Source organism: Schistocerca cancellata, chromosome 6 (assembly GCF_023864275.1).
Source record: "Schistocerca cancellata isolate TAMUIC-IGC-003103 chromosome 6, iqSchCanc2.1, whole genome shotgun sequence".
NCBI classification, from domain to species: Eukaryota; Metazoa; Arthropoda; class Insecta; order Orthoptera; family Acrididae; genus Schistocerca; species Schistocerca cancellata.
The window spans coordinates 317,558,739-317,572,608 of record NC_064631.1 but is presented as its reverse complement, the minus strand read 5'-3'; the positions used below and the strand labels follow the sequence as shown (position 1 = coordinate 317,572,608).

Sequence of the window (13,870 nt, the reverse complement as noted above, 5' to 3'; positions counted from 1 at the left end):
GCAGTGGTTGGTATGACAATAGTCATTGTTGTCTTTTTCTGTTACTGATTTTCCGGATATAAATTTACTTGCTGTACTAAGGTTTTTAGGGAGACTCGTCCCTCCTGCTGGATCAGAAGCATGTTTATAGACTGCATTAATTCCAGCCCTAGAGTTTGATTTAAGCTGGTTAGGTTTGCAGCAGGTAGCGAGCACTTCCATGAGCTCCTTTGGCCAGAAGAAACGAAGATATGAAATATTCAGGTTAGTTATCTCTGTGATCTCGGTGGGCAAATGGAAAGTAGGCCCCATTATCTCACAAGCTGTTCCATTTAATAACAAACCACTCCTGTTTAATTCTAGCCTCTTTGCTGACATGAGCTGTGCCGCTTGAAATAACTAGCCACTACTACCATCTTGCCAAAGGTAGAGTACAACCAATGTGCGTCGACCAGCCGAAAGTACAATTCTGGCTCAGTCACTTCTTTATTGCATTCTCTCACCTCCTTTTACCCCATTAGCAATATCATTGCACAGGAATTCTGCCCCCTTATTACCATACTCAGATCAACTGTGATTTTCCCTTGGTAGAATTTTTGTAACTTTGCTTTCTCCATTTCTGCATACCTTCCCATGTTTTTCGCAATTAATAATAGTTGCTGCATGTTTACTTTTACAAATTTCTTCAGTATCCTCCACTTGACAATATACACGTGAACTACATAGCGTTTGTAACATACTTGTTTTCCTGCTACTTGCTCCCTCAGTTCTCACTGGTACTGTGGCTCTACCTTTAAATAAAAAGTTAATTTGTTGTGCTTGGGTTCTAAAAACAGCCCCAACTCCAATGTTAGTCCCTTCTTTACTTTCCTTAGACCCTCCAAATACAGTTCTGGTGACAAGAAGTTTAACCCCCAACAGACGTTTTACAGCATGTTGCTTAGCCTCTTGTAGTTCTGTTACTTTCCCTGGTGCTTCCCAAATATTATCTTCTACAAACTGCAACTATTTTGTTATTATTACTTCCCTTTCCAAGTCATCTACTTCAGTTTGTAGTTCCCTGATGTTCTGATTAACTGCCTCTTCTGTAGCTGTGGCATACCACTTTACTTCTCCAGTCAGTTGTTGTAGTTGTCATGTGCTGTTTAGTATGTCCTCCTCTAAATTTGCAATCTGTGTAGTGTGCCAATCACTCACGGGTTTTTGCCCTTTTCCCCACTGCTTAATCTCTTCTGTTGTGTTGCTCACTCTTCAAATGTCTTCCTCAGCAGCAGTGCCAAATATTGTTGTCATAAGCTGACCCCCAGCATTCATCCAACCCCTCTTCCTTTTCACGATTGCAGAATGACCCCCAGTACCTGGGTCATCTCACTCCTTAATTTCTCGTATGCTCCACTTCCTTTGAGTATCCCATGCCTTTCCATTCCCTGAAAAAAGTTGTTGAATGCTACTTGCAGCCTTCTCATCTCATTACACTTTTCCAGTGTCACCAAGTAATGATTCGTGATTGCTACGTCTTCCTGCTTGACGAACGGCACTCCACCTTCCAGGTGCTGGTTCCATAAAGCTTCCACCATGATGAATATTGGTAGTCACACTATGAACAGCATCATCTTGCCTTCTCTGCATGTCACCTATGGGCAGGAAGTCTTATCACCTTCCTCTCCCTTAAATTCATTGCTGCCCCACAGCTGCTTATACTCATTACACCAAATCTATACATAACCTAAAAACATTAAATGACTTTCTCCTAATCTTTAATCCCTACAGGTTCCTCATTAACATCTTATGGACAACCTCTTGTTTATCATCAGATACCTTTCTCCTCAGTCTCCTTTTCCAGTCTACATCTTCTATTCCTGGAATAACTCCTGTGAAAAGGTTTCAACCACCCTACATGCTCAGTTGTCATTCTCTTCTGCATTGAATCTTGACATTTACTGGTGACATAGTCTCTACCACTTATGGTGTGGCGACTGATACTTTGCAAAAAAAAACTTCTTTGTCTTTGCCTTTTGCGTACATGAAGTTGATAGCACCACCCACTGACCAACCTTATATGGTGGCATTCTTGCTGTGTGGCCCACAGCTTCTTCCTGTTTCTCAGTGCTCGTCTATTTGCCTTCCTTACTGTAGTCCATATTCCCCTAATCACTCGGGCAAATTCCTTAACAGGCTCTCCAGTCTTCCCTTTCTTTGTTTTCGATATGTCTAATGGTAATGGCATTTTATGACCATGTACTACTACATAATGTGTTCGTATGCTGTTTTGAGTTGTAGGCGGAGATGACCTACTTCAAATTGATATCCCAGTTGGTGTGATGTAAGTCAACATAGTAACTAAGTGTCTTCCCAATTGTCCTATGCACTTTTTCCGTTCTTCCGTTGGCTCGTGGGCAGGGAGCACTCATTCTCAACTTCTTCACATTCATTAACTTACAAAATTTCTTGAATAGATCTCACCTGAAGTTTGATCCCTGGTCTGTTACTATTGTCTCAAGCACTCCAAATTTCAGTACCCAATTATTCACAAGTGCTTGTGTCACTCTTGCTGCCAGCTGATTTGGCATCATGACCATTTCTGCATATCTTGAAAAATGATCTATGATTGTGAGTACATACTTACTCCGTACGGATGTTTTATTAAATGAACCTAAAACATTAATCCCAAGAAATTTGAATGGTGCCAATGCTTCAGTTAATCTCCGCAATGGTGCTCTTGTTTGACACAAATCCACTCTCTGTGCACAGTGTGTGCAACTCCACACATACCGGCTTATGTCCGTCTTCCTATTCCTCCACCAATATCTTTCTGCTACTCTTCTGTTAGGAGACGTGCAACCTTCGTGACCTGCTAATATCTGATCGTGATCTTCTTGTAGCACTCTATTCCTTTGCTTCGTTGGTACTGCTACCTTGGTCCCAACTTGTTTTTCTCTGCATAGTAACCCATCCTGGACCCAAAACTGTGACTGCTTAAAATACTGCTTACATTCATCATCCACCCTCTGAGCAATTTGTCATTCCTTATGCTCATTACTTCCAATATGTAATACTGCTACTTTTCTACTTAAGCCATCTGCATTTCTGTGCTTCTTCCCAGGTTTACGCATGACTTCAAAATAAAATTCACTTAGTATTACTGCCCATCGCTTCAGCCTTCTAGAAGAATCCTTTAACCACAACAAATGTTTTAATCCCACGTGATCTGTTATTGCTGTAAACTTTTTATCGTACGGATAACATTTGAAATAGGTGATTCCATAAATAAGGCTTAACATCTCTTGCCCCATTGTGGAATAATTTCTTTCTGCAAAATTTGGTTGTCTTGCTGCGTAAGCTGTGGGATGTTCCACACTTTCTTCCTCTTGTGACAACACTCAGCCAAGTGCACAGTTTAATGCATCGCATGATAAAACGAATTTTCTATTAAAATCCAGACATACCAATATCGGACTTGATGTTAAAGCTTCTTTTAGCTCCTCAAAGGCATGATGGCACTCTTCTGACCACACAAATTTAGTAGCCTTTTCTAGCAACTGTGTCAATCATAGGGCAATATCCACAAATCCTTTCATGAACCACCAGTAATAGTTCACGACTCCTAACAATGATTGAAACTGCTTTACAGATTCTGGTACAGGAAATTCATGTACAGCTCAAATTAATCTTGGGTTTGTATTAACCCCATCTTTACTTATGACATGACCTAGGTATGCTACCTCTCCCATCACAAAATGACACTTTTTTGTACTCACATTTAACTTTGCTGCTTAGGAATACTTCCCTTAATCTCTGCATATGCTGTTCCATGTCACTCACAAAGACAATTATGTCTTAGAGATATATGAGGCCTTGCTGTGGTTTTAAATCTCCGAGTACTCCATCCAACACTCTCTGAAGTGTTGCAGGTGCATTTTTTAATCCTAATGGCATTCTTCTGAATTGTTACAGTGCCAAAAATACTGTTTTGCATCACTCCTGTGATGCAACCTGCATCTGGTGATAACCCCTCTTCAAATCCATTGTTGAAAAATATTTGCATTGCCCTAAATGATCCAACTCGTTCTGTAAGATTTGCCAAAGGGTAGGCGTCCGTTATGATTTTTCGCGTTTAGGTATCTACATTTCCGTGTTCTGTCCATTGATTTTTTTGACATGACAACTATTCCTACACCCCCATATGCTATTACTTCTTCAGTTATTCCCTCTTTCAGCTGTTGATCGATAAATTCCTCCAAAATTTGTTGTAAGTACATTGGTATTCTATATTGTTTGTGGTAGACTGGTGATTCATTTCCCGTTGGTATGCGGTACTGTGTAATATGCATAGCTGATAATGACCCTTTTGGAAACAATAAATCCTTAAATTCCAAAAGTAATTTTTCCACCTGTTCCCTATTGCTTGCCTCTAGGTGCTTCACTTTTCCTCGTAATGATGCAGTTTCAATGGCATTCAGCGACTGTCCATGGCTGTCACCCCTCATGTTTGATTCTTCTTTCTCCAGGATACAGGGCTGCTATAGGTGGTGGTAGGAAGATGCAACGGAGATGGTCACACCCTCTGCCTACGCCTATTCATCCTAATTGATAATTTGGTCGTAGTCCTGCTGATTTAAGAGGCCAAACAGTGTTTACATCAGGCTCATCCAAGAACTGCGCCCGGCGGGCGTACCCACGCCCCACGGGCGCAAGGCAGTGTAGTTCAGCGCCCCGTCCGCGACCGTGTGTCACTAGTGTCAGCATAGGAGCGAGAGAGAGCTGCGGAACGAGTGAGATCTCACAGCACTGCTCTGCGCTGGACTGTCCCGCAGTCAGATCCAACGTAAACAAAATAACAGAGGAAGCGCAGCTCTGTAAAAGTGGTCCATGAGTGCTAAAACAAGCAAACCATTTACTGTTGAGGTAACAACTAGTGTTCATGTGGCAGAATTACTGCGCAAAGCTTTAGAAAACAATATCCAAAACAAGAATTGAAGAACAACTTAGTAGTTTTATGACGCACAGGTTGATTCTACTAGTACTGCACATGCACACTCATCGTATGTACAATAGGCATCTCCTGAAAGATACATCAGTTTCTTAAATGAACTAGAGTCACAAATATTCTATTTTAGAAAAAATTTTATGTAAGGGATATAGTGTCTCATTCCTACTGTTAGTAGCTACAAGTAAATATTTTTTGGTGTACTTTGTGCTACATCTTTTTGTGTCCCTTTTCAGAGTTTAGAAATTGGATGCTTAGTTTGCCGTTTTGTACGTAATAATTTTAACCGATGCAGTTTGAAAACTTATTAAAAAATAGAAGTAACATTATAAAGCTCTTTGATTCCTACAGTCAACATTGTTAAAGAAGACAATTAACATTTTAAATGTTTTTCTTTTTCGACGAAATGATTTTGCCTAGGTTTGGTACAATATTCCATGAGACTGCTAACGTCAAAGAATTAGTCAAATTTTTATTGCCGAGTAATGGACGGTTCTTGGTTTTAGCAAGCTTTAACAGAGAGAAAAAGCGCTCACAAATATATGTGGAACCAAACATTGACAGAACTTTGGCCGCGTGCTGGTGCAAAAGAGGATATTTCTCTCATGGAAGACAACTGTAAAAGTCATCCAGAGTTTTACACATAAGAAAGCGGTCCTTCAGGAGGATATCGCACTGCAGATCAATCAGCTCTAGTTGAAGCTCTTGTAAGACGTCCTCTGCCCAAAGGGAAAACAGGCGAACAAATATATCTACGGCCGGCTGAAGCTCACTTACCTCCAAGAATCTGTTTTCAAACTGTTCTTGTAATTCGAAAATGATTTGAAAATAACCTGAAAAATCCACATCATCTTTAACAATGTATAGTGCAGGAAAGTGACAACAACTCTTCTCGCACAACTGTTTTTCCCACAAAATAAGATTTTTTTGAAATGCTTGAATCGTCTGCACTAAATCAACAACAGAGCGATTTTCGCCTTGGAGTGAAATATTCGAAGTATTTAAATGACCACTAAGATCACTCAAAAAAGCCAAATTCGCCATCCATGTAGGATCACAAAGTAATTCTTCTGGACGTTCTTTCATTTCCAAAAAGGTATTTATTTTGCCTCTCAAGGAGAAAAACTGATGACACCTTTCCTCTGCTCAGCCATCTTACTTCGGTGTGGTAGGGGATGTCAGGGTATTCCACTTCAATATCAGCCATAAATTCTTTAAATTGGCAATGTGTGAGTCCATGCGATCGAAGATAATTAACCGTTCGAAGAACTGTGTCCATAACATATTTTATGTTGACAGTCTTCGCACAAAGTGCCTCCTGGTGTATCAGAAAATGGACTGCTGCGAATAAGGAACAGCCAACTTCAGCCATTTTTGAACTGACAAAACTCATAAATCTAGTGCGTATCCCTCATAGCGCAGGGGCTCCATCTGTTGTTACACTGGTCAGGCGTTCCCATTTTAAATCCACTGACTCTAACACATTTTCCACGGCTACAAAAATATCCAAACCCGTGGTTGTGTCTTTTAGTGGTATAAGGCTGAGAAATTCTTCTGTGACACGCAGATTGTCGTCGACACCTCGAACGAATATGAGATATGTCCGCAACGCCTGCGGACTCGTCAAGAACAATAGAAAATGAAATGAAGTTTGCCACTCTCTCCATTAACTGCTGTCTCATATCTGAGGCCATATCTTCGACTCGGTGAGCAACAGTTTGAGGCGAAAGGGCTGTAACATATAATTAATTTTCGTCCACGAGACTCAGAGGGCGATAGACACGGGTTCCCAGGTCGATGCCGTGTTTCTTGACTTCCGCAAGGCGTTCGATACAGTTCCCCACAGTCGTTCAATGAACAAAGTAAGAGCATATGGACTATCAGACCAATTGTGTGATTGGATTGAAGAGTTCCTTGATAACAGAACGCAGCATGTCATTCTCAGTGGAGAGAAGTCTTCCGAAGTAAGAGTGATTTCAGGTTTGCTGCAGGGGAGTGTCGTAGGACCATTGGTATTCACAATATACATAAATGACCTTGTGGATGACATTGGAAGTTCACTGAGGCTTTTTGCGGATGTTGTTGTTGTTGTTGTTGTTGTTGTTGTGGTCTTCAGTCCTGAGTCTGGTTTGATGCAGCTCTCCATGCTACTCTATCCTGTGCAAGCTTCTTCATCTCCCAGTACCTACTGCAACCTACATCCTTCTGAATCTGCTTATTGTATTCATCTCTTGGTCTCCCTCTACGATTTTTACCCTCCACACTGCCCTCCAGTACTAAGTTGGTGATCCCTTGATACCTCAGAACATGTCCTACCAACCGATCCCTTCTTCTAGTCAAGTTGTGCCACAAACTTATCTTCTCCCCAATCCTATTCAACACCTCCCCATTAGTTATGTGATCTACCCATCTGTGCTGTGGTATATCGAGAAGTTGTAACAATGGAAAATTGTACTGAAATGCAGGAGGATCTGCAGCGAATTGACGCATGGTGCAGGGAATGGCAATTGAATCTCAATGTAGACAAGTGTAATGTGCTGTGAATACTTAGAAAGAAATATCCCATATCATTTAGCTACAAAATAGCGGGTCAGCAACTGGAGGCAGTTAATTCCATAAATTATCTGGGAGTACGCATTAGGAGTGATTTAAAGTGGAATGATCATATAAAGTTGATCGTCGGTAAAGCAGATGCCAGACTGAGGTTCATTGGAAGAATCCTAAGGAAATGCAATCCAAAAACAAAGGAAGTAGGTTACAGTACGCTTGTTCGCCCACTGCCTGAATACTGCTCAGCAGTGTGGGATCCGTACCAGACAGGGTTGATAGAAGAGAGAGAGAAGATCCAACGGAGAGCAGCACGCTTCGTTACAGGATCATTCAGTAATCGCGAAAGTGTTACGGAGATAATAGATAAACTCCAGTGGAAGACTCTGCAGGAGAGACGCTCAGTAGCTCGGTATGGGCTTTTGTTGAAGTTTCGAGGACATACCTTCACCAAGGAGTCAAGCAGTATATTGCTCCCTCCTACGTATATCTCGCGAAGAGACCGTGAGGATAAAATCAGAGAGATTAGAGCCCACACAGAGGCATACCGACAGTCCTTCTTTCCACAAACAATACGAGACTGGAATAGAAGGGAGAACCGATAGAGGTACTCAAGGTACCCTCTGCCACACACCGTCATGTGGCTTGCGGAGTATGGATGTAGATGTAGATGTAGATCCTGTTTCATAAAACACTTTTATCATTTTAACAATTGTTTCATTCATCGAAACTCAAATAAAAAACTAACAATGAAAGATTGGTTTAAGGTGCATTTTTGCCCAGTTCCTCCGAAAAGCGGCCTTAGACGCTATCCAGGTCAGCGAAATGTGGTCGCAAAATAAATTTTTATCTATTGGAATATCTGCATTTTGATTAATTTAATATATAGATCAAACTACAACATATGTTTTCCCATCCATAAAAACACAAATATACAAAAACAAAGAATGACTCTTAATGACACTTTGCTGCCCGAGACAGCGTTTGTGACAGATTTTCAGCAAGTGGAAAAAAATAACGCACCTGAAACTTTTTCGTATGTCTGTGCGACACGATTTAATGCAAATGAAATATAAAAATTAACCGAAAAGAAATGTTCCTTGTTGCTAACAATCTGATATTCGATAATTGGCACATTGCTAAGTGACAGATTATAAAATATACTTTTATTTATCATCTTTATAAATTATAAAGAGTCATAAGAAACACTTACTTCACTGTAAGGCTGCTTGAAATTTTCTTTCAGTTCTTCAAGCTTTGACTGGCATTCCTCTTGCGACAAATTTTCAAACTGATATTTGTGACAGGTATTAAAGTGCCGTTCAATCGAGTACTTTTTTAAATACATGAGGTTTCGATGTCATACTAAACATTTGGCATGTACAAAGGAAATTAATTTCCCACTCGGGTTTAAATAGTGCGAACGCACCGCTCTTCTTTCTTGTTGTCTGCTGCTGTTGACCATCCATCTCGATCCACAGTAGACTTACGTCTGTTGCTTTGTGTCTCTTTTGGCCACTGCCGGCGTGTACAGGGGCATGGTGAGGCGCGGCGGGTGGACCGCACTGCCAGCTAAGCGACATGGCTCTGTCACTGCGGCAACATCCGAATTCGCCCGGGGCGCTCGCCGCGGGCAATCGCAGGCACTGGCGCCCCGGGGGCACAGTTTGCTGGAGCCTGTTTTACATAATAGCCGGTATATGACATGTCATTTCACAGGTGGCTCTCCCTTTGGTAGTGAGTGTTTTGCCAGTTACAGGGCTGCTATAGTTGGTGGCAGGAGGGTGCATATGGCAAGTCTTGCAGCGGGGACGGTCACAGAGGCAGAGCCATAGGGTAGGGAGATGGGTGCAGAAGGAGCATAGGGTCTCACACGAAACTTGTGAGGATTGGGAGGGCAGCAGAAAGCTATTCTGGGTGTGTGATGGACAAAATTTCAGACAGAATGGATCTCATTTCAGGCCATGATTTTAAGAAGTCACAGCCCTGTCAAAGTAGCTGTGATTAATACATTTCATACCAGGATAACACTGATCACCAGTTGTGTGCTCCGAAGTTGGTTTTTGGGGGCATCAGCTGTACCAGGATTGGATGCGATGGCCCCGGAAATCTGCTTTTGAACTAGGCTGGTGGAGTGATTACATGCAGTGAAGGCTAAGATGGCATAATCTCTACACATTGTTTAAATTGAACAGTTTCCCAGCCAAAAGTCTATATCCACCAATCCTAATGGTATGACATCTTTATCCCTCACTCCACACAATCTGTACTGTGGTGGGTCACATTGCATACGTTTCACTAGGTCACTACAGATGACCGACACATGCACCCCTATGTCCAATAATATCATGTAACCATTTTTTCCTACTATTGCTCTTATCACTCAATCCACCTCTGCATATGATTTTGTAGCATCCAGTCTTACTGGGAATGACCTTAGGTGAGCCTGGGGTTCCTGTTGGTATGTAACACCTTATTCTTGTCTGGTCCTGTGCTTCTAAAACTATTACTTCCTCTTACTTTATTCACATCACCCTGTGGCTGGTGACTCTGCCTGCTTACATGTCCCATCTGTCCACCTGAAACATTTTATATTAGCTGCAAACACTGTCCTTTTACCCTGCATTCCAGTCAACAAATTGATCTCCCCACACCCTATAGCTAAGCGTATTGTTGTGCACAAATCAATTGGACCGCCGGTCCATTCATGTCTTGACATTTTCACATGCAATCCTCTTAAAAGAATCATTGAGTGTGCTCTGCTCAGCTTCTTGCAAAATAATTTCATTGACTGGGGCATCCTTTTCTGTTTCATAGATATGTCCATTAATTTTTCTTATCCAATCCACAAATTTTTCCACAGTTTCTGTATTTCTCTTAGTTATACCCATAATTATTCCCTATAGTGTCTGGCGCTGATTCATTTCATATATCTCTGAATTAACCTGTCTTTAAATTCTTCAAATGTTGCGGCTCCCTTAAGAGCTTCTGTATACGTACGTAAGTTTTAGCTTTCCCTTTTAGTTTCAATTTTGCAACACTCAGTAATTCCTTATCAGAGCAACCTTCCATCTCAGATTTCCAAGGTCTCCCATAAAGGCTTGTACATTATTGGTTACCTTACTAGAAAAAGGAGCAATTAAACTTGCGACTGACAAATCTACATTCTGCTGTGACAACTGCGATTCTACCATCCCACAAAGTTCTGTATTGTCTGCTGTTAATTGTGCTACCTTTTCTAACAATATGCACACTGCTTCTGGATTTGACACACCTTTTTGTTCTAGTTCTGTCGAAGCTTTGTCCATGACAACACTCATTTTGGGAACTAGAATTCACAATACAGGAAAAAAATACATTAATTTAATTCTTGTGTCTAATAATGAGCCATCTCAACGTCCAGCATTGCCTAGCCCTATGCCCCTGTGTTACATGTGTAACATTTTACTGCAGCTGATTCTGTACATGGTGCTTAGTGGCCCTCAAGGTTAGACTGTGCACATCTAACAGCACTAATCAATCACAACTTCCATTATCTCTAAAACTAGACAAACCCACAGTTCTCTAATGGCAATAAAATCTCCTTTACAAAATTGCATGTCCATCAAATCTTTTTTCCGTGATCAAAACGCAGTCAAAATTTTTTGCACTCACCTTACCGTAGACTGTAGGTTCAGACATTGCTCTAAGGAGGTTATGTCAGTGATGTGGCACCAGTGTTCAATGACCCATAGATTGTCACCCATGGAGAGTGAATTGAGACATCAGGACAATAGTAGATTTGTTTAATTAATTTCTTTATTCTGGCTCATGGTCATAGTACATTAGGAACAGCTTGGTGGAGAGGTCCAGTTGCCTCTCATGTGAAACGATAGACGTCCAGCATTGGTAACAGCACAAAGAGTGGGTCCGAGTGTGGCACCATTCGAATGCCGTCATCGGCGAGATCTCCTGCTGCAACTGTGATAACAATGCGGCAGCGCAGCTGACGTTACTGCAGAGGCAGCCATGGCCTCCCTCCAGTGAGCAGGCGGCTCTGCTCTGTCAGTGGCTGCTCTTGTGACTGAGGGCAGGCTGTCACGTCCTGTAGTCAAACAGCTTGTACTGCATTACCGGATGTTACTCCAGATGTCACAGGCTTGTGTTGTGGGGTGTGATGCTGAGACAAGAATATTTTAGTACACAAATGGCTGAGTACTTACATACTCCAAACTATGTTTGTAGAGGGCTTAAGACACGTACTATAAACAATTCTGTGGTGAAAAGTGAGGAAAGGCTTCCACCCTTCTGCTAGAGTATCGTAGCATTAGCCATTACTGTACCATGTCCAGCTGCCACTGTTTTGCAATGGCTGTCTGCTGTGTTTTGCTTTGCAGTGTGTAACATCCTTGCCTTCATGCAAAAGGCTCTGTTGCAGTTCACTTTCACTGTGGCATGTTTTTTGATGGAATACAGTTGATATGCTTCAATAATATAAAAAAAGAAACCAAAATTAACAATATAGGAAAAAAGATGGATTGTGACTCACTATAAAGGTAACATGCTGAGCTGCAGACTGACACAATGAAAAGACTGTTACCATTTAGCTTTCAGCCAAAACCTTCATCAGAAAAGGAAAAACACACACACAAAAAAAAACCAAGGTCACCTCACACAAACATGACCACTGTCTTCGGCAGCTTAGACCAGAATGGGCTGACAACAGTAATGACAGCACGGATGTTTTTAATGCACTGAAACCATAAATACCCTAACTTCAAAATCATATATTACAGCAAATAGACAAAGATGTTTTGAGGATAACTTTTACACCTGTTTTCTGCTAATTTACACTGGTGTGCAAAACTTAAGCATGAGAATAACTCTAACATGATGTGTGACTTCCGAGTAACATAACTTGCTGAAGCGTGGACCTTACGTAGAGAGAACTGCTACAGTATAATACAGAAGATGACTGAATGAAATCCTCAATGAGATGAATAGCTGTGACACTTTTTTACACTGAAGTCACTGTGATTCATAATGGTCTCCTGGACATTACAGAATGTGGGACATGGTTATTAATAAGATCACCAAAGACGGTTATGAGTGCTCTGCACTCAGGAACAATAACAAAATATACTTAAGTAAATTTATAGTCTTGTAGGTATTGATTGTGAAATATGTTGTCACATCTTCCATTTTTATTTCAGATATTATGATGATGTGCCACTAGTTCAGTTCGAGTTTTTGGATGAAGGTAAGTGCGAGTTCATATCAAATTGCATGCAGATACCTAGTTTAATATAGTTTTTTACATATTGAATACGGTTGGCTGCAAAGTGTGACAGTATAGTTTGTACAGATAATACTAACATCATTGCTTGGCACTCTTTATCATCACTCTTCCTGCTGTTCATTTCATCTATTGGTCCTGCATATCCTCGTTTAATATTAGCTATCATTAGATGTTTCCACAAATGCAGACATCCACAGTAGTGCTGACTTTGCAGATTAAAGCTAGTGCCAATGTTGATATCTATTAATATACGTACCCATGTATATTCACAACATTTACTTTATGCTTAAAAGCTGAAAAGATAGTCATGCTTCGCTAGTTTTGCATTACAAGTAACCAGTAATAATAATCATTATTATTACCTAAGTCATTATTATTACCCTTTTATAAAGGAGTGCTGGTACATTGACTTCAAAGCACAGTATTATGGATGGTTTATACTCTGAAAAGTCTGCATATGATCACATTGTGATCTTCCTGATTTTCTGCACAATTACATATACATCCTTTTTTCTATTGTAGCAGCAGCTGCCTTACATCTGAGTCATAACTATCTCAGTTACATTAACAGAGGACACTTACGTAATTACTGAAAGCTGCCACAAAGTGGACTGAAAGCTGCTCTAGGATGTTCCATCTTTTAATATTCATTTCATGGTCTGTGTACTATTTGTGTTTCATGCATGGTATAAGCAATGTTCTGTAAAAGATTAATGATTCTATTGAAGTTTCACATAAAATATTTTGAAGTATGCAGTGCAGTGGTTATTACATTGAGAAGTGTAGCACATTAACATGATTTAACATTGTGATGAATTAACATAAATGTGACAGATGAATTATATGGCTTACATTTAACAGTATTTGAGATGTGACTACATCTTGTAACACAACTTATCTTAACTACCCAGTGTTGAAAAAATACTCTGCATTATGATATTTAAGTAAATATAATAGAAAGTGTTAACTTGAGGAACATTGTTGTATTAAAATGTGCAGATGATTAGCCTCTATGTTTTTAGTCAATAGAATGTGAATTATAAGTTTAAACTTCAGCAGTTGAACACTTAGGCCAGGTG

General features: G+C 40.5%; 1 protein-coding gene across 1 annotated transcript in view; it reads left to right on the top strand.

Moving 5' to 3' along the window:
* The window catches only part of LOC126191481 (rho guanine nucleotide exchange factor 18), a 640,188-nt gene that overhangs the window by 452,751 nt on the left and 173,567 nt on the right, over positions 1 to 13,870 (top strand). The window contains exon 15 of the mRNA XM_049932364.1: positions 12,706 to 12,752. Within this exon, the coding sequence (XP_049788321.1) occupies positions 12,706 to 12,752 (47 nt within the window). The remainder of the gene's footprint in view (positions 1 to 12,705; positions 12,753 to 13,870) is intronic.